This window comes from Manacus candei, unplaced genomic scaffold (genome assembly GCF_025592945.1).
Source record: "Manacus candei isolate 608988 ecotype Guabito, Panama unplaced genomic scaffold, ASM2559294v1 h1tg000262l, whole genome shotgun sequence".
Lineage (NCBI taxonomy): Eukaryota > Metazoa > Chordata > Aves > Passeriformes > Pipridae > Manacus > Manacus candei.
The window spans coordinates 283,156-303,106 of NW_026138310.1; the positions used below are offsets into that span (position 1 = coordinate 283,156).

Genomic DNA, 19,951 nt, shown 5'->3' on the forward strand with positions numbered 1-19,951 from the left:
TGGTTAAAAGGGAGCCCCAAAAGCTGGAAGTCCTCCTGGAGGCTCCTGGCAAAGAGAGTTTGCTGCGTTCCCCCTGACAGAAGGACAGTGGTAGCTTTTGAGTGCTGGTAGATCCTTTTAATAGATAGCCTTGAGTGTGTCCTTGTTGCACCAGTAGGACTTATCAAAGTCCCCATATTCCAGGAGATAGACACATTGAAGTTTAAAATATTCTTCCTAATCCTTTGTTGGCTTGAGGCTCTCCCCTCAGGAACTGCAGGAACTCCTGGTGCCGCCTGGGCCGATGGATTGGACGCCCCAGCCCCTCCGTTCCTGCCCAGCCACTGGGGCCGTGTCCAGTGGTGGCACTGCCAGCCCTGCAGGTGAAGTGGGAAGGCCCTTTGCAGGTCTGGTGGGTCACATTTATAGCAGGTAAAGTTGCAGTAAAAGGACGTGGGGTCTGTTATTCTTGAGTTCAGAAAGCTCCTTTTGATTGGTGAGCAGGACAAAGTGGATCCTTAAGAGTTCCCATCCGTGTTTGTGTCTCAGCCTGTGTTAGGATTCAGGGCTGTAGCTGTTGTTGTCACTGAGGAGTCAAACTGTGCTTTAAATAATGAGACCCTGGCCTGATGGCCCAGTGTTAAGAAAAAAGGGGGAATGCTCTCTGAGTGTTGAGATGTAACAAGGGCTAATCCTTTTTGCAGTGGGATGGAGCCTGGAAAGTGCACAGAGCTGAGCCCAGGGATTGAAAGGGACCAAGCAAGGGAGGTGAAGAAAGAAGGAAGAAGGGAAGTGAGGCAGCAGGCAAGCAGCACCAAGTTGCTGTGTAAGCAGGTGAGTTGTGTTGAGGTTCCTCAGGCAGGCACTGAGGACTTGGAGGGCTCCAGACAGAGCAGACCTGGGAAGGCCCTCGGTGAAGCCCCTTGGAAACCTTCTAAGGGTAGTTGTGTATGGTGATAAGTGTTGGGAAATGTCCTGAATGTGGAACAGGAATGCAGGGAAGGAAAATGAGCCCTCCTGTAATGCTGACCCCTCCCATCAGCTGCAGTGGAGACCCCTCCGTGTGCCCTTTGGGAGCGGATTGCCAGGACCCCCGTGGGGCTGGGATCATGGCAGGGTGTTGTAAGCAAGGAATGCCTGGCTTCTAAAAGTCACCAGCTGAGTCTTAGAGGCTCCTTTGAAGAGCTGATTTCAGGCAGGCAAATTGCCCCCCAGGAGGGACTCTGTGCCTGCTCTCCCGTGGCTCCAAGGGATCTCTGGCCCTTCACGCCGGCACCGAGATTTTCTCGGGAAGGGCCTCAGATCTCCGGACCAGTCTGGGACACAGGCAAGATCCCCCTGCAGTTTAGGACCAAATTGGCCCCCTGGAGGGACAGTGCTGTTGGTGCCCCCCGGGTTGGGGCACCCCGAGGACTCCAGCGCGCACCGAAAGGATTATTCGGGGAGATCCTCGGGGTGCCCGGCCCTGGGGAGCTCAAAGCAAGGTCCCTGCCATGGATTCAGGCATTGCTGAGAGTATCCCAGGGGTCCCTGTCCCTGCTAGACAGGGAGCTCTCTAATGGGCTGTAATTGGGTTCTAAAAGCGGTGCTCCAAGTGCCAAAGAAGTGTGGGATTGGGATTAAGAAATGAGCAGTGAGGGTGCAATTGGCTGTTTTCTCTGGAATGTGACTGTGAGAGCTGCAGGAGTGCCAGGTGTGTGTTCCAGTCCCCAGCATTTGGTTTGCACATGTCCTGCTCAGACACAGGTCCAACTTGCTCAGTCCTTAACCCAAGAGAGGGAGAATTATGGACTGGCAGTGTTAAGGTGATTGGTGTGACAGGGGTCAAACTGGGAAAACATTGGGGAATTCCTCAGTTGGTCTGTTTGCCAAACTAACCCAAACCTGTGCTAGGAAGAGATGGACTGGGGTCTCTGATCTCCTGGGCAGTTGTTTTGCATGACCCTGGGAGCCTCTGGGATTAGACTGGCCTGGGCAGACAGGGAGCAGTTTGTCCTGTGGAGCTGGGCTGGGTTTGTTGAGGATGCCTTGGGAGGCAGGGCTGGAGAGGCTCCTCTGTTGGCTGTAGTGGTGGAAGGTTGTAGCAGCAGGGCTGGAGCCTTCGCCCTCCTGCTCCCCCCGTGAGCCCCGACGGGCCCGTGCCCTTGGCAATGGAGGGCCCCCCATTGCTGAGTCAGCGGTTCCGGGGGCCAGGAGGGATGGGATCAGGATGCCGAGCTCCGCCCAGGGCCAGGGCTGCCAGTGTTCAACCATGGAGGGAACTGAAAGCACAGTGAGATGGAGGCCAAGCTGCAGCACAGGGATGGGTGAGAAAAGACCCTAGTCCTCAGGTGGAGCTTTGAATTCCCTGGAAAAATGGATCCTGTCAGATGGATCAGGCCCTTGTGGGTGCTGGAGCAGAGGCCTCTCTCATTTTTGGTCACCCTGAAAGGTTGCAAGGACAGCAAGTTCTGACTGCAGGATGAGGTGGCAAACAAAGTGAAGTGGTCCAGAGAAAAGCTGAGGCTAAAATTGGCCCTGTGCCAGAGCAGCCTCGTGCAGTGCTTGTTGCTGTCCCTGAGTGTCCCATTGCAGTGGACATTTCCAAGGGTGCCTTGTGCTGGGGAGCACTGGGGCAGTTCCCTTTCCCTGGGCAGGGCAGGCAGGGCACGTTTCCCCCCTCGAGGGTGGCTCCACAGTCCCCCCCTGTGCCCTGGGAGCGTGGCAGAACACCTGGACCCACTGTCCTTGTCAGAGAGGGCACAAGGGATGGTTGGATGGGGGAGGGAATGGCTCAGGGAGTACAAGCACCATTACAATGAGTAGGGCAGCACCTGGAAAGGAAGAAGGGGAGTTAATCCAGACAAAATCCAAGCACCTGCCCAACCTGTGATATTTTTAGGAACTCAGTGGTGCTGTGGTCCCCAGGAAGTATTGCCCAGGACTAGGCAGGAGACTTCAGGCTCTGTCACCCCCAGAGCAAGTGTCCAGGGGCAGGCAGTGGGGAGGCAGCTCTGTTGTTGAGGATGGGGTTATTTTCTCTGCTTTATTTTGTCTCCAGAGATGTTCTTCCCATTAATCCAAACTGACTCCATCTCCTAACTCTCTGAAGAGGTTTTCTGCTTTTTGTGGGAGGGTAAGGTTTGGGTTCTAACTATAGAAGAGCCAACAAAATAAAGGCTTTGTGGCAAACAAATGGTGTCTCCCAAACTCTTTGTACTTCAAATAGATGCCTTTATTCTTAGTTTTTTCTTATTGGTATTCTCAAGGTACTTGATACCCTGTCTACAGTTATTTATTTTGGCTTCTCTTTTTTATTTGTTACAGAGTTGATGTGACTGACTTCTTTTTGAAATGCAGCAGTGCTCTCAAGGATATTTCCCCCCCACTCCTGGGCTTGTGCAGGGCTGTTGAGTCCGTGTGTGCCACTGTTCTTGTCCCAGGGGGACCGAGTGACATTTGGAACCAAACCTGGGGACTTGAACTCTAGGAATGTTTCTGTGTCTTTGAATTTTAAATTGCACATGAAGCAGAAATATGTTTGTGTTTTCCAGGTTATATTGTCATGAAAATAGAAATGCATCATTGGATCTTACTCCTCTGAGGGCAAACCACCAGACTGATCATTTCTTAGTCCATCAGACCCAGTGCCAGGAACTCAGAGGGGTGTTTGTGTGCAAATGTGCTGAGTGGTGGTGGCCCCCGTGAGACTGTGACCAGCTGGAAATGTGTGTGTGTGTGTGTGCAGAGCTGGGCTGGATCCCTTGGGATTTGGCTCCCAGATCCCCCCCAGCCTTCAGGAAAACCAGAGGCCACCGAACCCTGAGGGAAGGGAGTCCCATTTGCAGAAGGGTTTGTAGATTGGGGAAAAGCTCTCCAGAACAAAGCCTGTGTTCCAAACCCCTTCAGGCCAAAGTCAAGGAGCACAAACCCTGGAGTCATCAAGTTATGAAGTTTGGTTCAAACCATTTCCTAATAAGTCAGTTTTAATGAAGTGTTAAAAGGAGAACTTAAATAAGGGTAATTTCTGATGGAGAATAATGGGAAGAAGTGGTTTAAGTTCCCTAAACATGTTTTATATCAGTCCATGGTTATTTAATTGAGCATTGTTTGGAATTTTTCTTTTTGCATTCGTTCCTGGTGTGCTTTTCTCTATCTAAGGGATGTTTGGAGGTCTTTTTGATTGCTTGAAGGTTTTTAATGTCAGTGCTGGATTGGGGTGGACAGTCATTGTAACATGATTTAGAGTTGGATGCATTTTATCCTGTGTGCCCTCTTTGATGTCTCGTGTTCAGCGAGTGACTGGTCAGAGTTTGGCCCAAGCCTTTGTTTTTCAGGTGAAAAACCCGAAGGGGGAATTGTAGTTGCAGCTTTGCCCTTGAGCTGCAGCTGGAGCCTGGCCAAAGAACAAGGCAAAGCTCCCTGGGGAAGGAAGGGGGAGCCAGAGAAGAAAAGCAGCTGCAGCCAGAAAGGTGGGTTTGGGCGGGAGAAGAGGGGCTGTGACCCAGCAAGGGGCTCTGGAGGGCTCTGGGGTCCCTGTAATGGCTCTGGGGTCTCTATAGGGGCTCTGGGGTCTCTATAGGGGCTCTGGAGGGCTCTGGGGTCCCTATAATGGCTCTGGGGTCTCTGTAGGGACTCTGGGGTTTCTATCGTGGCTCTGGGGTCCCTATAATGGCTCTGGGGTCTCTGTAGGGACTCTGGGGTTTCTATCGTGGCTCTGGGGTCCCTATAATGGCTCTGGGGTCTCTGTAGGGGCTCTGGGGTCCCTCTCGTGGCTCGGGGTCCCTCTCGTGGCTCGGGGTCCCTCTCGTGGCTCGGGGTCCCTCTCCTGGCTCGGGGTCCCTCTCGTGGCTCGGGGTCCCTCTCGTGGCTCGGGGTCCCTCTCGTGGCTCGGGGTCCCTCTCCTGGCTCGGGGTCCCTCTCCCTGCCGGCACAGGAGCTGCTGCCGCCCCAGCAAGAGGCAGAGGAGTCGCTGCCCAGAAGCAAGAACTCACTGAGAGCTGAACTGGGGCCGTGTGGGCAGGGCCAGAGGGGAGCAAAGGAAGGGATTTGTTGCTAAGAAAAGAAATAAAGTTTGGGTCATTTGTTGGGGAGATTTGTGTCAGTTTCTGATCATTTTTGGGGGTTATTTTTAGTGAGTTTCTGGTCATTTTTGGGGGAGATTTGGGTCAGTTTCTGGTCATTTTTCGGGATGATTTGGGTGAGTTTTGGGTTTATTTTTGTGGTAATTTTGGGTCAGTTTCTGGTCATTTTTTGGGGTGATTGGGCTGACTTTTGGGTCATTTTTTTGGGGAGATTTGGGTGAGTCTTGGTGTCAGTGTTTTGGGGTTTTGGGGTCAGTTTCTGGTCATATCTGGGGCTGATTTTGTATCATTTTGGGTCAGTTTTGGGGGGGGTTTTTTGCATTTTTAGGTCAGGTTTTGGGCCAATTTGGAGTTAGTTTTTGAGGTGATTTGGGCCAGTTTTGGGTCAGTTCTGGATCAATTTTTGGAGTGAATTGGATCAGTTTTTGTGTCACTTTTTGGGGAGATTTGGGTGAGTTCTGGGTCATTTTTGGGGAGATTTGAATCAGTTTCTGGTAGTTTTTTGGGGAGACTTGGGTGAGTTCTGGGTCTCTCCTGATTGTAATTCCTTCAGGCTCCTCTCCTGATTTTAATTTTTTTAGGCTCTTCTCCTCATTTTAATTTTTTAGGCTCCTCTCCTGATTTTAATTTTTTTAGTCCCCTCTCCTGATTTTAATTTTTTTAGTCCCCTCTCCTGATTTTAATTTTTTTAGTCCCCTCTCCTGATTTTAATTTTTTCAGGCTCCTCTCCTGATTTTAATTTTTTTAGGCTCCTCTCCTGATTTTAATTTTTTTAGGCTCCTCTCCTGATTTTTATTGTATTAGTCCCGTGTCCTGATTTTAATTTTTTCAGGCTCCTCTCCTGTTTTTAATTTTTTTAGGCTCTTCTCCTGATTGTAATTTTTTTAGGCTCTTCTCTTGATTTTAATTCTCTTAGGTTCTTCTCCTGATTTTAATTCTCTTGGGCTCTCCTCCTGATTTTTATATTTTTAGACTCTTCTCCTGATTTTCATTTTTTTTAGGCTCTTCCCCTGATTTTCATTTTTTTTTTAGGCTCTTCTCCTGATTTTAATTCTCTTAGGAGAAGAGCCTAGAGAATTAAAACCAGGAGAAGAGCCTAATTACACAAGTAAATTTTCAAACCACCAGCAATCACAAGCCAATTATCCGATTTCCCAAAAGAACTACACGAACAAATACGGTTATAAAACAAAAAAAAAATGCCATAAGTAAAAAATCGCATAGCAACAGTGCCCCCTGGTGACAGAGAAAAAGAATTGCACATATATTTGAGATGAAATACTGCCACCTGCTGACGGAAAACAGGAACTGCATTGAAAAAATTTTGAACAGCGCATGCGCAGTCGTTGGCAAAATGCCGGCGATCACGTGGTAAGTAAGGGCAGGCAGGAGAGGGACCGGCGACGCATGCGCAGTGGCTCTCGTGCCGGTGCAGCGCTCCCTGCTCGAGTTAAGGGCCGGTTCCGGCGGCAGGGCGGGACTCGCGGCCTCCCGTCTGTCCCGGGGTGTGCGGGGGGGGGAATAACGTGAAGATTTCTTGGGGTGAAAGCGCAGAAATTAGCGAGGAGGGACGCTAATTTGGGTTAGGGTTAGGAGTTTCGGTCACCGGAAGTAGTGAGCGACCGGAAGTCCTCCAAGGCCCCGGCCCGGAAGTCCGCCAAGCCCATAGCAAAGATGGCGCCACCAGGACCGGAACGACCACACTAAAGATGGCGGCCCCGGCCCGGAAGTTCGCCAAGCCCACAGTAAAGATGGCGCCGCCAGGACCGGAACGACCACACTAAAGATGGCGGCCCCGGCCCGGAAGTTCGCCAAGCCCACAGTAAAGATGGCGCCGCCAGGACCGGAACGACCACACTAAAGATGGCGGCGAGAGGCTTCCGCCGCGACCCGGACCCCCACCCCGCGCCCGCAGCGCCGTCTCGCCGCGCTGCTTCCCGCTGCGGGGACAGGGCGGGGCGCTCGGCGGCGCCGGGCGCGGGCGGCAGGTTCGTGGGCGGCGGCAGGCACCGGCGCCGGCAGCCCCCGTCTCGGGGCCGCGGCGCGCGAGGACCGCATGGCGCGCACGTCGCGCCGCCCTCTCGCCCCGCTCCGCTCCCGCTCCCGCCCCTGCCCCCGCTTCTGCCCCGCTCGCTCCCGCCGTGCCCTGGAGATGCTATCGGGGCTGCGCCGCCGCCTTCCCCCCCCGGAAGCGACCCACGGCGGCAGATTCGACGGAGATCGACCCCGGGGTAAGCTGGGCGCGTCCAAAGGCGCCGCGGGTCTCGCCAAGGAGGGGAGGGGGGGGGGGAGGCGCGCGGCTGCAGTACCGCTCCCGGCCGTGTCCGCCAGGCGGCGACTGTGAGGCAGGGCCCGGCGCTCGGCGGCGCTCTTGCAAGCGACGCCCCTGGCAAAGCGGCGCTGCTTGGGCACTGCCGGCCTTCCCCCGGAGTGCCCGGGCTGGCCCAGCACCTGGCCGAACCTCTTAGGGAAGAGGCAAGGAACAACTGCGCTTCTTCTGCCCTTTCTTTAGCCCGGGACTGGAACACAGACAAAATCAAGGGGCTCTTGGACCTGGGCAGGCTCCGAGCAGTTTTCAGCCTTCCTTAGCAGGGCATTCTCACCCTCCGAAAAGCTGAAAGGCTTTAACAGCTGGACACGCGCCTGCAGCTGTGCAGATTAATGTAGTTTCTTTTAGGAAATGAAGGGGAAGTTTTCCTGTTGGGAGCCTAAATACCGAGTCTACTCTGCTTTTTCAATCAGGTGACGAAGCTTAGGGAAGAAAAGACCAAAGGCCTCGAGGTGAGTACATTCTACCGAGTTCTGCTTTTCTGGCATCGGTTTGGGAAAATCACGTGAAATTCTAAAAAGCTTCTCTCCGTGTTTTCTAGTTGTTTTTTCAGCCTTGCTCTAAGTTTCATGTAGAAAAGGGCATAGAATTATTAGAACAGACAAACTAGACTTCCTCGGGAGAGATGGAAGAAAAGTCTGCTGATTCCAGTTCTGCTTTTCTTGTCTTCCCTTCGACTGTCGTTTTCTCTCCCCTGCTGTTCAAATAGGCTGCAGTTAATTGCTCTGCTGAAGAGTTTGCTGTCCTAAGTGTCTGTCAAATTGATGCCTTCAACTCAAGACAGCACCTGCTCCTTAGTTACAAAAAGTTCCTCACAGGAAATGTTCAGGCGTGCCCATAAATCTCCTCGCTGTTTGTTTGGGAGAACAGGCTTTTCTCGTCTGTAACAGAACAGTCGTGTCATCTGCTCTGGAATGCTGGTGGCAATCTAGTCAGAAGAGGACCCCGTGCTTCACTAATTTTCCCTTTTTGTTGTTGGGGGTGACTTCTTCCCAGGCATGTTATTCTTGACCCCCCGGGGCAAACGGAGGTGTCAGCGTCAGGAGCCATCCTAACTGAGGCCCTGGGAGGTCAGTGCTTTTTGTGGGACTGGACGGTGAAGCTGTCTGTGGGAATGACCTGGCTATGGCTCAGGGTAGTCCTAATTAAGGTGTCTTTTACTCCGTGTTCCCAGGCTGCCTCTTTCCCTTCGGTCGCCGTGGGACGCCTCTGGCAGGACTAACCCTGTGGCTTTTATGTCCAACGTGCTGTGCTGTGTGTGCCTGCAGGTAAGAAAAGCTGGGAGTGCAGTCCCTCTGCTTTGGTTGCTGTGTCTCTTTGGGAGTGATTTTGGAGGGGAATCCCAGAGCGATTTGGTTTGAAGGGGACCTTCAAAGGCCAGCCTGTCTTCCGTGGGCAGGGACACCTTCCGCTGTCCCCGGTTGCTGCGAGTCCCGTCCAGCCTGGCCTGGAACACTTGCAGGGATGGGGCAGGCTCAGCTTCCCTGTGCAGTGTGCTCTGATATCTCTCCACTGGCATCCTGAAAAATTTTGTCAGCACGTTTTGTGTGACAATGGTAAGCGGGACCTGGGTGAAAATTGGGGTTCTCGGAGGTGCAGAGGGAAAGAATTCTCCTTTGAAGTCCAATGTAATTCAGTTTTGCACGAGTCTTGTCTGACTTATGTTTGAATTGCTTTCTATTCTAGGCAGTTCTTTTAAATTAAACTTTTGTGTCTCCCCCCCAGTATCTTGTACAAGACAAAGCTACCTTTCCTCGTGGGAACGGACTGGCCGGGCTTTGGCAATCTGGCCCCTCGAAAGACTAAGTGACCTCTTCCAACAGGGGAAGACTTTCTGGCAAGCGGTGCCAGGAAGAACTGGAGTTTCTGGAGAATAAAAGCTGGAAGCGTGCCCCTGAAAATCCCCAGCCCTGGGTGGTCAGTGGTCTGACTTGCACGGACCGGTGGCCTTGGCCAGGAGCGGTCCTGCGGGAAGCGCCTTTGCCCAGGCTGTAATTTTAATTTCCCTTGGATGCTTGGCAAAGCCCCTCTGGGTGAGCCCCAGTGCCTGGCAGGAGCAGAGCGGGCTTCCAGGGAGGTATTCACCTGGTCAGCGTCAGGAACCATCCTACCTGAGGCCTCGGTGAGTGCTTTTTGGACGACTGGACGGTGAAGCTGTCTGTGGGAATGACCTGGCTATGGCTCAGGGTAGTCCTAATTAAGGTGTCTTTTACTCCGTGTTCCCAGGCTGCCTCTTTCCCTTCGGTCGCCGTGGGTGTGCCGGACGCCTCTGGCAGGACTAACCCTGTGGCTTTTATGTCCAACGTGCTGTGCTGTGTGTGCCTGCAGGTAAGAAAAGCTGGGAGTGCAGTCCCTCTGCTTTGGTTGCTGTGTCTCTTTGGGAGTGATTTTGGAGGGGAATCCCAGAGCGATTTGGTTTGAAGGGGACCTTCAAAGGCCAGCCTGTCTTCCGTGGGCAGGGACACCTTCCGCTGTCCCCGGTTGCTGCGAGTCCCGTCCAGCCTGGCCTGGAACACTTGCAGGGATGGGGCAGGCTCAGCTTCCCTGTGCAGTGTGCTCTGATATCTCTCCACTGGCATCGTGAAAAATGTTGTCAGCGTGTTTTGTTGGACGACGGTAAGCAGGACCTGGGTGAAAAGGACATTCTCTGAGGTGCTGGGAGAAGGAGGACTCGTGCGGGCACCTCCAGAGACAGCGGGAACGGGAGCGTGCTGCGGAGGAGGGAAATTCCAGGGGGTGGGTGCCGAGAAATTTGGCCTTCCCTCGCCCTGTGCTCTGCACTTAGCAGTGGGTCAAGTGCAGAAGTTTCCTGGGGACCCTGGGAAATGATGCCGGGTCTGCCAAGAAAAGTGGGGCCAAAGGAGCAGGACCTGGGTCTGCCAGCGTGGGAGAAACAAGGGACGGGTCATCCTCTGCCTCCAGGAGGGAGGGCAGCAGGAAAGGCCACGGACTAAAGCACTGAAGTGCCGTTCCCCAGGGAGCCCCTGCCCAGACCTGAACTTGCTTCTGCACTTGCTGTCCCTTTCCCAGCGGAGCCGAAGCGTCGGGTGCCGCTGCCGGGGGGATGGAGCTGCCAAGGACAAGCTGGGAGGGTGTTTGCGAGGGAAGGGGGTAGAAGGAGCTCTTGATGTGCTTTTTTTACTTCTTCATCCCACAGAATTGCCACGAGAGGAAATACTTCAGAGGGGCTTCCCTCCAGATAAGGCCTGAAGATGCCAGGAGGTTTCAGCCGGGAGGAAAGGAGCTGTGGAAGAAAAGCAGCCTAAAAACAGCCAGTGGGGATCATCAGGTTTTCCAGCCAAGAAGAACAAGGAGAGAGATGAGGGAATCGGGTTCCAATTCCTAATGCTTTGGTGGGTGCAGGAATGATTTCTGTGTGTTTTCCAGTCCCTTTGGATTCCTGGGATGATTTTAAAATGATGGCTTTAGCAATCAACTAAATCGCAGATGTTGTTTTTGAGAGGAAATGATGCCAAAGAAATGCAGAGTTTTGGGTCAGTTTTGGGGATGATTTGGGTCAGTTTTTGGGGTCAGTTTGGGGTCATTGTTTGGGGTGATTTGGGTCAGCTTTTGGGATGATTGGGGTCAGTTTTGGGTCAGCTTTTGGGATGATTGGGGTCAGGTTTTGGGGTCAGTTTTGGGTCAGCTTTTGGGGTGATTTGGGTCGGTTTTGGGTCAATTTTTGGGGAGCACTGGGTGTTACTGGGGGTTGTTGAGGAGCACTGGGTGTTACTGGGGTGTACTGGGGAGCACTGGGTGTTACTGAGGGTTGTTGGGGAGCACTGGGTGTTACTGGGGAGCACTGGGAGAGAAAATGAAAAATAAAGAGAATAAAAAATAAACGAAGTAAAGAAGGAAATATAAAAAAGAAAATTTAAAAAAAAAGGCAAAAAAACTAAAAAGGAAATAAAATGAAAATGAAATAAGAGAGAAAAAAAAAAAAAAGAAACCCCTTCTTGGGCACCCCGTTTCCTCTCCTCCCCCCCCCCCCGAACCGTAAATTGCGGGGTCATCACCCCTAAAATGTGAGAAGGGGACCCCGAAATGTGGGTGAGGGAACCCCAGGGAGCCGGAAAAGTGGAGGGGGAGCCGCAGTAAGAAAGCGAAGCCGGGCGGTCGGGCGGCGGGGTGGGGGGGGGGCGCATGCGCAGTCGTTGGCAAGACGCCGGCGATCACGTGGTAAGTAAGGGCAGGCAGGAGAGGGACCGGCGACGCATGCGCAGTGGCTCTCGTGCCGGTGCAGCGCGCCCTGCTCGAGTTAAGGGCCGGTTCCGGCGGCAGGGCGGGACTCGCGGCCTCCCGTCTGTCCCGGGGTGTGCGGGGGGGGAATAACGTGAATTTCTCCTGATTTTAATTCTCTTGGGCTCTTGTCCTCATTTTAATTTTTTTAAGGCTCTTGTCCTGATTTTAATTCTCTTGGTTCAAACCATTTCCTAATAAGTCAGTTTTAATGAAGTGTTTTCCAGTCCCTTTGGATTCCTGAGATGATTTTAAAATGATGGCTTTAGCAATCAACTAAATCGCAGATGTTGTTTTTGAGAGGAAATGATGCCAAAGAAATGCAGAGAGAGAGCATGGAATCATCCTGGGATCCTGGAGTGGTTTGGGTTGGAAAGGATCTCAGGGATCATCTCCTTCCACCCCCTGCCACAGGCAGGGACACCTTCTAATAGACCTCCAGCCTGGCCTTGGCCACTTGCAGGGATGGGGCAGCCACAACTTCTCTGTGCCAGGCCACCTCCCCACCCTCCCAGGGAAGAATGTCTCCCTTCTGTGCAATCTTTCCCTTTCTTCTCTGCAGGAAGTGGGCTGGGACAAGGGAATTGGCTCCCACGAGGCCGAGGATCAGAGCGGGCTGTGCACAGGGGACAACTTCCACTTCCGAACGGGGAAGGGCCCCTTCGTGCCCACCCCTGGCAAACTGGGACAGAGTAACATCTGCCTGCAGCTGGCTGGAGTTCCCGTTGGCTCTGGGCTTTCAGCCCGCCGGGGCTGCGGCGGGAGCCGCGCGGAGGGAACGGGGGCCGGGGCCGCGCCGAGGGCCGGGGCCGGGCTGAGCGGGCGGGGCGGGGCCGCAGGGCCAGGCGGGCTGGGATTGGGCGGAGGCGCTCGAGTGCTGATTGGGCAGCGCTGCCAGCCCGCGGTATAAAGGGCCGGCGGGGCAGGTGGGGGCGGTTGTGTGTGGGGGCTGAGGGTGTGGCCCCGCTGCTGCCCGGGCTGCGGAGGGGAGAGCGCCTTGGCCGCTGGGTTTGTGCACCGGGGCAGCCGGGGGCGTTTAGGGGCGCCTTGTGCTGGGCGGCGGGGCCCGGGTAAGCCCCTTACCTGCCGGGTGACCCCGTGGGGAGCCGTGGCATGGCTGTGGGTCCTGTGCTCTCTGGGTGTCTGAGGGTTTGCTTTGGGATCCCAAACCCTTTCCCCGTGCAGGGTTATGAGGCAAAGACTGCTTTAACTTGGTTTTTTGGTGCTGCGTTAATGCTTTTTGCTCGTTCTGTGTCCATTTGCAGCCTCGCTCGTGGTTTCCCCTGGTGTGGAGGCGAGTTGTGCTTCCTGCTGGGAGAGAGAACGGCCTTGGGAAGCTGCTCCATGAGCCACAGCTGTGCCGAGCCCGGCAGTCTGTCCAGGTAAGAGCAGGGCTTCTACTGCCCGTGAGGAGCTGGGTTTGCTGTTGGAAGATAGAATGTGCCTATGCCTTTAAATGCAAGGACAGGCAGAAGCCGGGAGGGACCCTGAGCAGGTTTGGTGGCACGACAGCAGTTTGAAAAGACCTTGACTGTGGGAGAAATGTCCAGGAAAACGATTCCTTTTTTGCAGGGAGGCAGTTTGCGAGGACAGGGGGGTTGCTGTGCTCTCTAGCAAAACTACTGCCCTTGGGATGTCCAGGGTGGGGAGATGTTGGCCACGTGTGGGCTGGAGCAAAGGTGTGTGGGTGCCTGTGTGTGACAGCCGTGGGTGTGCAGGAAGGGGGGTTCTGGTGCCATTGGAGCTGCCAGGGAGCCAAAAGGGGCACGGTTGTCTGAAAAAGGCAAAAAGTCTCAGTCTCTGTTGACACGTGTACCAAAGGAGATGCAAATTTTCCCTTTCTCGTTGCAGACTTCGCAAAGCTCCCCAGGAAAGGAAGCTTTATATTCCTCCCCAGCTTTATGCTAAAGGTTTCCTTCCTCCTGTCTCAGCACCCTTTCTGCTGTTGGGAGAGCACGAGGTGGATGGAGAGGATCCCCAGGCATCTGCAGGCACAAGGGACTCATACAACTGCGATTTTCCTCCAGCCCTCGTGAAAGGGACTTCCAGGATACTCTTGGGAATGTACCAGCTCTCCTGCTGGAGCTTTTCTATGGAATATTTGAACACAAAGGGTAAAACTAAAGTCAGGTCTGTTCTGGAGTATGTTACACTTGTGCAAAACTCCGTTCTTCTGTTTATTTTCTGTTCTGGAAAGAACAGTCTGGGGTTCCTGGGCACTTCCTATTGAGTGATTCCATGAAAATAATTTTGTACTGAAAGGGGAAAGGAGCTGTCTGTGGGAGGTCAGGTGTCCATGATAAAAGCTTTATGCTTTTCAGTCAGATAAGCCTTAAAATATCTCACAGTGTATAGGAATGCCTGGCTTCTAAAAGTCACCAGCTGAGTCTTAGAGGCTCCTTTGAAGAGCTGTTTTCAGGCAGGCAAATTGCCCCCCAGGAGGGACTCTGTGCCTGCTCTCCCGTGGCTCCAAGGGATCTCTGGCCCTTCACGCCGGCACCGAGATTTTCTCGGGAAGGGCCTCAGATCCCCGGACCAGTCTGGGACACAGGCAAGATCCCCCTGCATTTTGGGACCAAATTGGCCCCCTGGAGGGACAGTGCTGTTGGTGCCCCCCGGGTTGGGGCACCCCGAGGACTCCAGCGCGCACCGAAAGGATTATTCGGGGAGATCCTCGGGGTGCCCGGCCCTGGGGAGCTCAAAGCAAGGTCCCTGCCATGGATTCAGGCATTGCTGAGAGTATCCCAGGGGTCCCTGTCCCTGCTAGACAGGGAGCTCTCTAATGGGCTGTAATTGGGTTCTAAAAGCGGTGCTCCAAGTGCCAAACAAGTGTGGGATTGGGATTAAGAAATGAGCAGTGAGGGTGCAGTTGGCTGTTTTCTCTGGAATGTGACTGTGAGAGCTGCAGGAGTGCCAGGTGTGTGTTCCAGTCCCCAGCATTTGGTTTGCACATGTCCTGCTCAGACACAAGTACAATTTCCTCAGTCCTGAACACAGCAGAATGAGAATTATGGACTGGCAGTGTTAAGGTGATTGGTGTGACAGGGGTCAAACTGGGAAAACATTGGGGAATTCCTCAGTTTGTGTTTTTGCCAAACTCACCCAAACCTCTGCTAGGAAGTGATGGGCTGGAAAAGTTGAGGCAGAAATGGAATTGAAAACTGGGGCTCTTGACACTGTAATTGCTGAAACTAAATGTGTCCAAGCAGCAGCTCTTGTTGTGCAGGGAATAACTCCTGTCAGCAGCAAGGCCCTGACTGAAGTGGCAGCTGCAGTTGTTCCTGTGGTGTGGGCCAGTGGAGCTGCAGGAGAGTGGAAGAGGGCAGAACCTGTAGGTATTACCCCTGATGTGGGATCTCTATGGGTAAGGCCAACCCAGTATCCTTTAAAATCAGAATGCCAGACTGGATTGGTTGCAGGAACAGCTAAATTGGCTCCTCCTGGTTTGCTTGTAGGACGTGAATGCAAGAACCTGCCAAGAAAACCAGTGGACAAGATGATTGATTAGTGCAGGACCTGAGAGAAGCACCTTGAATGACAACCTGGAGGAGTTTCCAGTATTGGATTTAAAAGATGGCCTTTGCATCTCCTTGAGCAAGGAAAGCCAAGAAAGCTTTGCTTTTGCAGGAGAAAATGGGGCAAGCAGGCAGGAAGAAGAGAAGCCCCGTGACTCCTCCCTGAGCCCCAGACAGCCCATGAACTGCCTTGCTGGGAATGGTGGGACGGGCTGGACTCTGCATTGCTCCCTCGGGATGTGTGGTAAGACTGTTATGGCGACTTTTTGAATAGATGGTGCAAGGGCAGCCTTTAAGCAGCTGAAGCATTCCCTGAGGAGAGCTCTGGGTCTGCCAGATGTGTCAGAACTGTTGGAAGCATCTTTGGTGGGGAGGGCAAACAAAGGCCAAGGTGTGCAGTGACCCCCCTGAGAAGGGACTTTCAGTTAATGGCATCCCTGATGGTGAACTTTGTGGGCTGTTCCCCCTGTAGGGCAGGTGATAGTCCCAGCTCCAGTTATGGGAAAAATGGTTAAAAGGGAGCCCCAAAAGCTGGAAGTCCTCCTGGAGGCTCCTGGCAAAGAGAGTTTGCTGCGTTCCCCCTGACAGAAGGACAGTGATAGCTTTTGAGTGCTGGTAGATCCTTTTAATAGATAGCCTTGAGTGTGTCCTTGTTGCACCAGTAGGACTTATCAAAGTCCCCATATTCCAGGAGATAGACACATTGAAGTTTAAAATATTCTTCCTAATCCTTTGTTGGCTTGAGGCTCTCCCCTCAGGAACTGCAGGAACTCCTGGTGCCGCCTGGGCCGATGGATTGGACGCCCCAGCCCCTCCGTTCCTGCCCGGCCACTGGGGCCGTGTCCAGTGGTGGCACTGCCAGCCCTGCAGGTGAAGTGGGAAGGGCCTTTGCAGGTCTGGTGGGTCACATTTATAGCAGGTAAAGTTGCAGTAAAAGGACCTGGGGTCTGTTATTCTTGAGTTCAGAAAGCTCCTTTTGATTGGTGAGCAGGACAAAGTGGATCCTTAAGAGTTCCCATCCGTGTTTGTGTCTCAGCCTGTGTTAGGATTCAGGGCTGTAGCTGTTGTTGTCACTGAGGAGTCAAACTGTGCTTTAAATAATGAGACCCTGGCCTGATGGCCCAGTGTCAAGGCAAAAGGTGGAATGCTCTCTGAGTGTTGAGATGTAACAAGGGCTCATCCTTTTTGCAGTGGGATGGAGCCTGGAAAGTGCACAGAGCTGAGCCCAGGGATTGAAAGGGACCAAGCAAGGGAGGTGAAGAAAGAAGGAAGAAGGGAAGTGAGGCAGCAGGCAAGCAGCACCAAGTTGCTGTGTAAGCAGGTGAGTTGTGTTGAGGTTCCTCAGGCAGGCACTGAGGACTTGGAGGGCTCCAGACAGAGCAGACCTGGGAAGGCCCTCGGTGAAGCCCCTCAGAAACCTGAAGCCCCTGGGCCTTTTGGGGAGCCTGAGCTATTGCAGCCCTGGGGATGGCTTTGGTTTCCTTCTCTCCTCAGAGTAAAACTCTGTGGGGGAGTCTGTGATCTCCCTGACTTTTGTGTCATAACTGAAACTTGGAAGGAAGTTGACCTTGTGTAGTTTCCCAACTGACTTGGCCGGGTTGAACCAGCAGTGCCAGATTGTTGTAGTGTGCAGGGTGTTGTTTGTGTCTGAGCAGTTTGGGGTTGATTTGCCAAGGGGAGCCATGGAATGTTATGGTGTTTTTGTCCCAATATTTGGAGGCAGTGCCCTGGATGAGTTGATTTCTGCCTCACTCCCTGATATCTGAGTTAGGAGATGTACCAAGAACTGGTAGTTTTTGCAGTGGGATGTTCCCTAGAAAGTGCATGGAGCTGAGCCAAGGAACTTAAAGGGACTGAGCAAGCAAAGTCAAGAAAGAATGAAGAAGGGAACTGAGGCAGCAGCCAAGCAGCACCAAGCTCCTCTACAACCAGGTGAGTTGTCTTGAAGTTGATAAGGTGGTCACTGAGAACTTTGGGGTCTGCAGGCACAGGTGACCACCAGAGACCCCCAATGGAGCCCCTCAGAGAACTTATAAGGGTTTGTGTAGATGGGAACAGGTGTTGGGAGTGTCCTGAATGTGCAACAGGAATGCAGGGAAGGAAAATGAACCCTCCTGTCATGCTGACCCCTCCCATCAGCTGCAGTGGAGACCCCTCCGTGTGCCCTTTGGGAGCGGATTGCCAGGACCCCCGTGGGGCTGGGATCATGGCAGGGTGTTGTAAGCAAGGAATGCCTGGCTTCTAAAAGTCACCAGCTGAGTCTTAGAGGCTCCTTTGAAGAGCTGAGTTCAGGCAGCAGAATTGCCCCCCAGGAGGGACTCTGTGCCTGCTCTCCCGTGGCTCCAAGGGATCTCTGGCCCTTCACGCCGGCACCGAGATTTTCTCGGGAAGGGCCTCAGATCTCCGGACCAGTCTGGGACACAGGCAAGATCCCCCTGCATTTTGGGACCAAATTGGCCCCTGGAGGGACAGTGCTGTTGGTGCCCCCCGGGTTGGGGCACCCCGAGGACTCCAGCGCGCACCGAAAGGATTATTCGGGGAGATCCTCGGGGTGCCCGGCCCTGGGGAGCTCAAAGCAAGGTCCCTGCCATGGATTCAGGCATTGCTGAGAGTATCCCAGGGGTCCCTGTCCCTGCTAGACAGGGAGCTCTCTAATGGGCTGTAATTGGGTTCTAAAAGCGGTGCTCCAAGTGCCAAAGAAGTGTGGGATTGGGATTAAGAAATGAGCAGTGAGGGTGCAATTGGCTGTTTTCTCTGGAATGTGACTGTGAGAGCTGCAGGAGTGCCAGGTGTGTGTTCCAGTCCCCAGCATTTGGTTTGCACATGTCCTGCTCAGACACAAGTACAATTTCCTCAGTCCTGAACACAGCAGAATGAGAATTATGGACTGGCAGTGTTAAGGTGATTGGTGTGACAGGGGTCAAACTGGGAAAACATTGGGGAATTCCTCAGTTTGTGTTTTTGCCAAACTCACCCAAACCTCTGCTAGGAAGTGATGGGCTGGAAAAGTTGAGGCAGAAATGGAATTGAAAACTGGGGCTCTTGACACTGTAATTGCTGAAACTAAATGTGTCCAAGCAGCAGCTCTTGTTGTGCAGGGAATAACTCCTGTCAGCAGCAAGGCCCTGACTGAAGTGGCAGCTGCAGTTGTTCCTGTGGTGTGGGCCAGTGGAGCTGCAGGAGAGTGGAAGAGGGCAGAACCTGTAGGTATTACCCCTGATGTGGGATCTCTATGGGTAAGGCCAACCCAGTATCCTTTAAAATCAGAATGCCAGACTGGATTGGTTGCAGGAACAGCTAAATTGGCTCCTCCTGGTTTGCTTGTAGGACGTGAATGCAAGAACCTGCCAAGAAAACCAGTGGACAAGATGATTGATTAGTGCAGGACCTGAGAGAAGCACCTTGAATGACAACCTGGAGGAGTTTCCAGTATTGGATTTAAAAGATGGCCTTTGCATCTCCTTGAGCAAGGAAAGCCAAGAAAGCTTTGCTTTTGCAGGAGAAAATGGGGCAAGCAGGCAGGAAGAAGAGAAGCCCCGTGACTCCTCCCTGAGCCCCAGACAGCCCATGAACTGCCTTGCTGGGAATGGTGGGACGGGCTGGACTCTGCATTGCTCCCTCGGGATGTGTGGTAAGACTGTTATGGCGACTTTTTGAATAGATGGTGCAAGGGCAGCCTTTAAGCAGCTGAAGCATTCCCTGAGGAGAGCTCTGGGTCTGCCAGATGTGTCAGAACTGTTGGAAGCATCTTTGGTGGGGAGGGCAAACAAAGGCCAAGGTGTGCAGTGACCCCCCTGAGAAGGGACTTTCAGTTAATGGCATCCCTGATGGTGAACTTTGTGGGCTGTTCCCCCTGTAGGGCAGGTGATAGTCCCAGCTCCAGTTATGGGAAAAATGGTTAAAAGGGAGCCCCAAAAGCTGGAAGTCCTCCTGGAGGCTCCTGGCAAAGAGAGTTTGCTGCGTTCCCCCTGACAGAAGGACAGTGATAGCTTTTGAGTGCTGGTAGATCCTTTTAATAGATAGCCTTGAGTGTGTCCTTGTTGCACCAGTAGGACTTATCAAAGTCCCCATATTCCAGGAGATAGACACATTGAAGTTTAAAATATTCTTCCTAATCCTTTGTTGGCTTGAGGCTCTCCCCTCAGGAACTGCAGGAACTCCTGGTGCCGCCTGGGCCGATGGATTGGACGCCCCAGCCCCTCCGTTCCTGCCCGGCCACTGGGGCCGTGTCCAGTGGTGGCACTGCCAGCCCTGCAGGTGAAGTGGGAAGGGCCTTTGCAGGTCTGGTGGGTCACATTTATAGCAGGTAAAGTTGCAGTAAAAGGACCTGGGGTCTGTTATTCTTGAGTTCAGAAAGCTCCTTTTGATTGGTGAGCAGGACAAAGTGGATCCTTAAGAGTTCCCATCCGTGTTTGTGTCTCAGCCTGTGTTAGGATTCAGGGCTGTAGCTGTTGTTGTCACTGAGGAGTCAAACTGTGCTTTAAATAATGAGACCCTGGCCTGATGGCCCAGTGTTAAGAAAAAAGGGGGAATGCTCTCTGAGTGTTGAGATGTAACAAGGGCTAATCCTTTTTGCAGTGGGATGGAGCCTGGAAAGTGCACAGAGCTGAGCCCAGGGATTGAAAGGGACCAAGCAAGGGAGGTGAAGAAAGAAGGAAGAAGGGAAGTGAGGCAGCAGGCAAGCAGCACCAAGTTGCTGTGTAAGCAGGTGAGTTGTGTTGAGGTTCCTCAGGCAGGCACTGAGGACTTGGAGGGCTCCAGACAGAGCAGACCTGGGAAGGCCCTCGGTGAAGCCCCTTGGAAACCTTCTAAGGGTAGTTGTGTAT

At 53.2% G+C, this 19,951-nt stretch overlaps 2 protein-coding genes and 1 long non-coding RNA gene across 3 annotated transcripts in view; all 3 read left to right on the forward strand.

The window, feature by feature from the left end:
- Nucleotides 1-4,220, forward strand: part of LOC127464713 (uncharacterized) — a 38,423-nt gene extending 34,203 nt beyond the window's left edge. The window contains exons 7-8 of the mRNA XM_051775182.1: nucleotides 251-362; nucleotides 3,286-4,220. Of these exons, the coding sequence (XP_051631142.1) occupies nucleotides 251-362; nucleotides 3,286-3,448 (275 nt within the window). The 3' untranslated portion in view covers nucleotides 3,449-4,220. The remainder of the gene's footprint in view (nucleotides 1-250; nucleotides 363-3,285) is intronic.
- A 2,421-nt stretch (nucleotides 4,221-6,641) lies between these two features.
- Nucleotides 6,642-10,522, forward strand: LOC127464721 (uncharacterized). The gene is made up of 7 exons (XR_007901544.1): nucleotides 6,642-7,273; nucleotides 7,785-7,823; nucleotides 8,368-8,441; nucleotides 8,546-8,639; nucleotides 9,097-9,493; nucleotides 9,598-9,699; nucleotides 9,996-10,522. It is a non-coding gene; the product is annotated as an uncharacterized LOC127464721 (long non-coding RNA).
- Nucleotides 10,523-12,315: 1,793 nt separating this feature from the next.
- LOC127464716 (uncharacterized) lies at nucleotides 12,316-16,306 on the forward strand. Its single transcript, XM_051775190.1, has 5 exons — nucleotides 12,316-12,536; nucleotides 12,876-12,992; nucleotides 13,462-13,724; nucleotides 15,238-15,369; nucleotides 15,871-16,306. The coding sequence occupies exons 2-5, from the start codon at nucleotides 12,955-12,957 to the stop codon at nucleotides 16,083-16,085; spliced, it is 648 nt and encodes a 215-aa protein (XP_051631150.1). The 5' UTR covers nucleotides 12,316-12,536; nucleotides 12,876-12,954; the 3' UTR covers nucleotides 16,086-16,306.
- The last annotated feature ends 3,645 nt before the right edge of the window (nucleotides 16,307-19,951 follow it).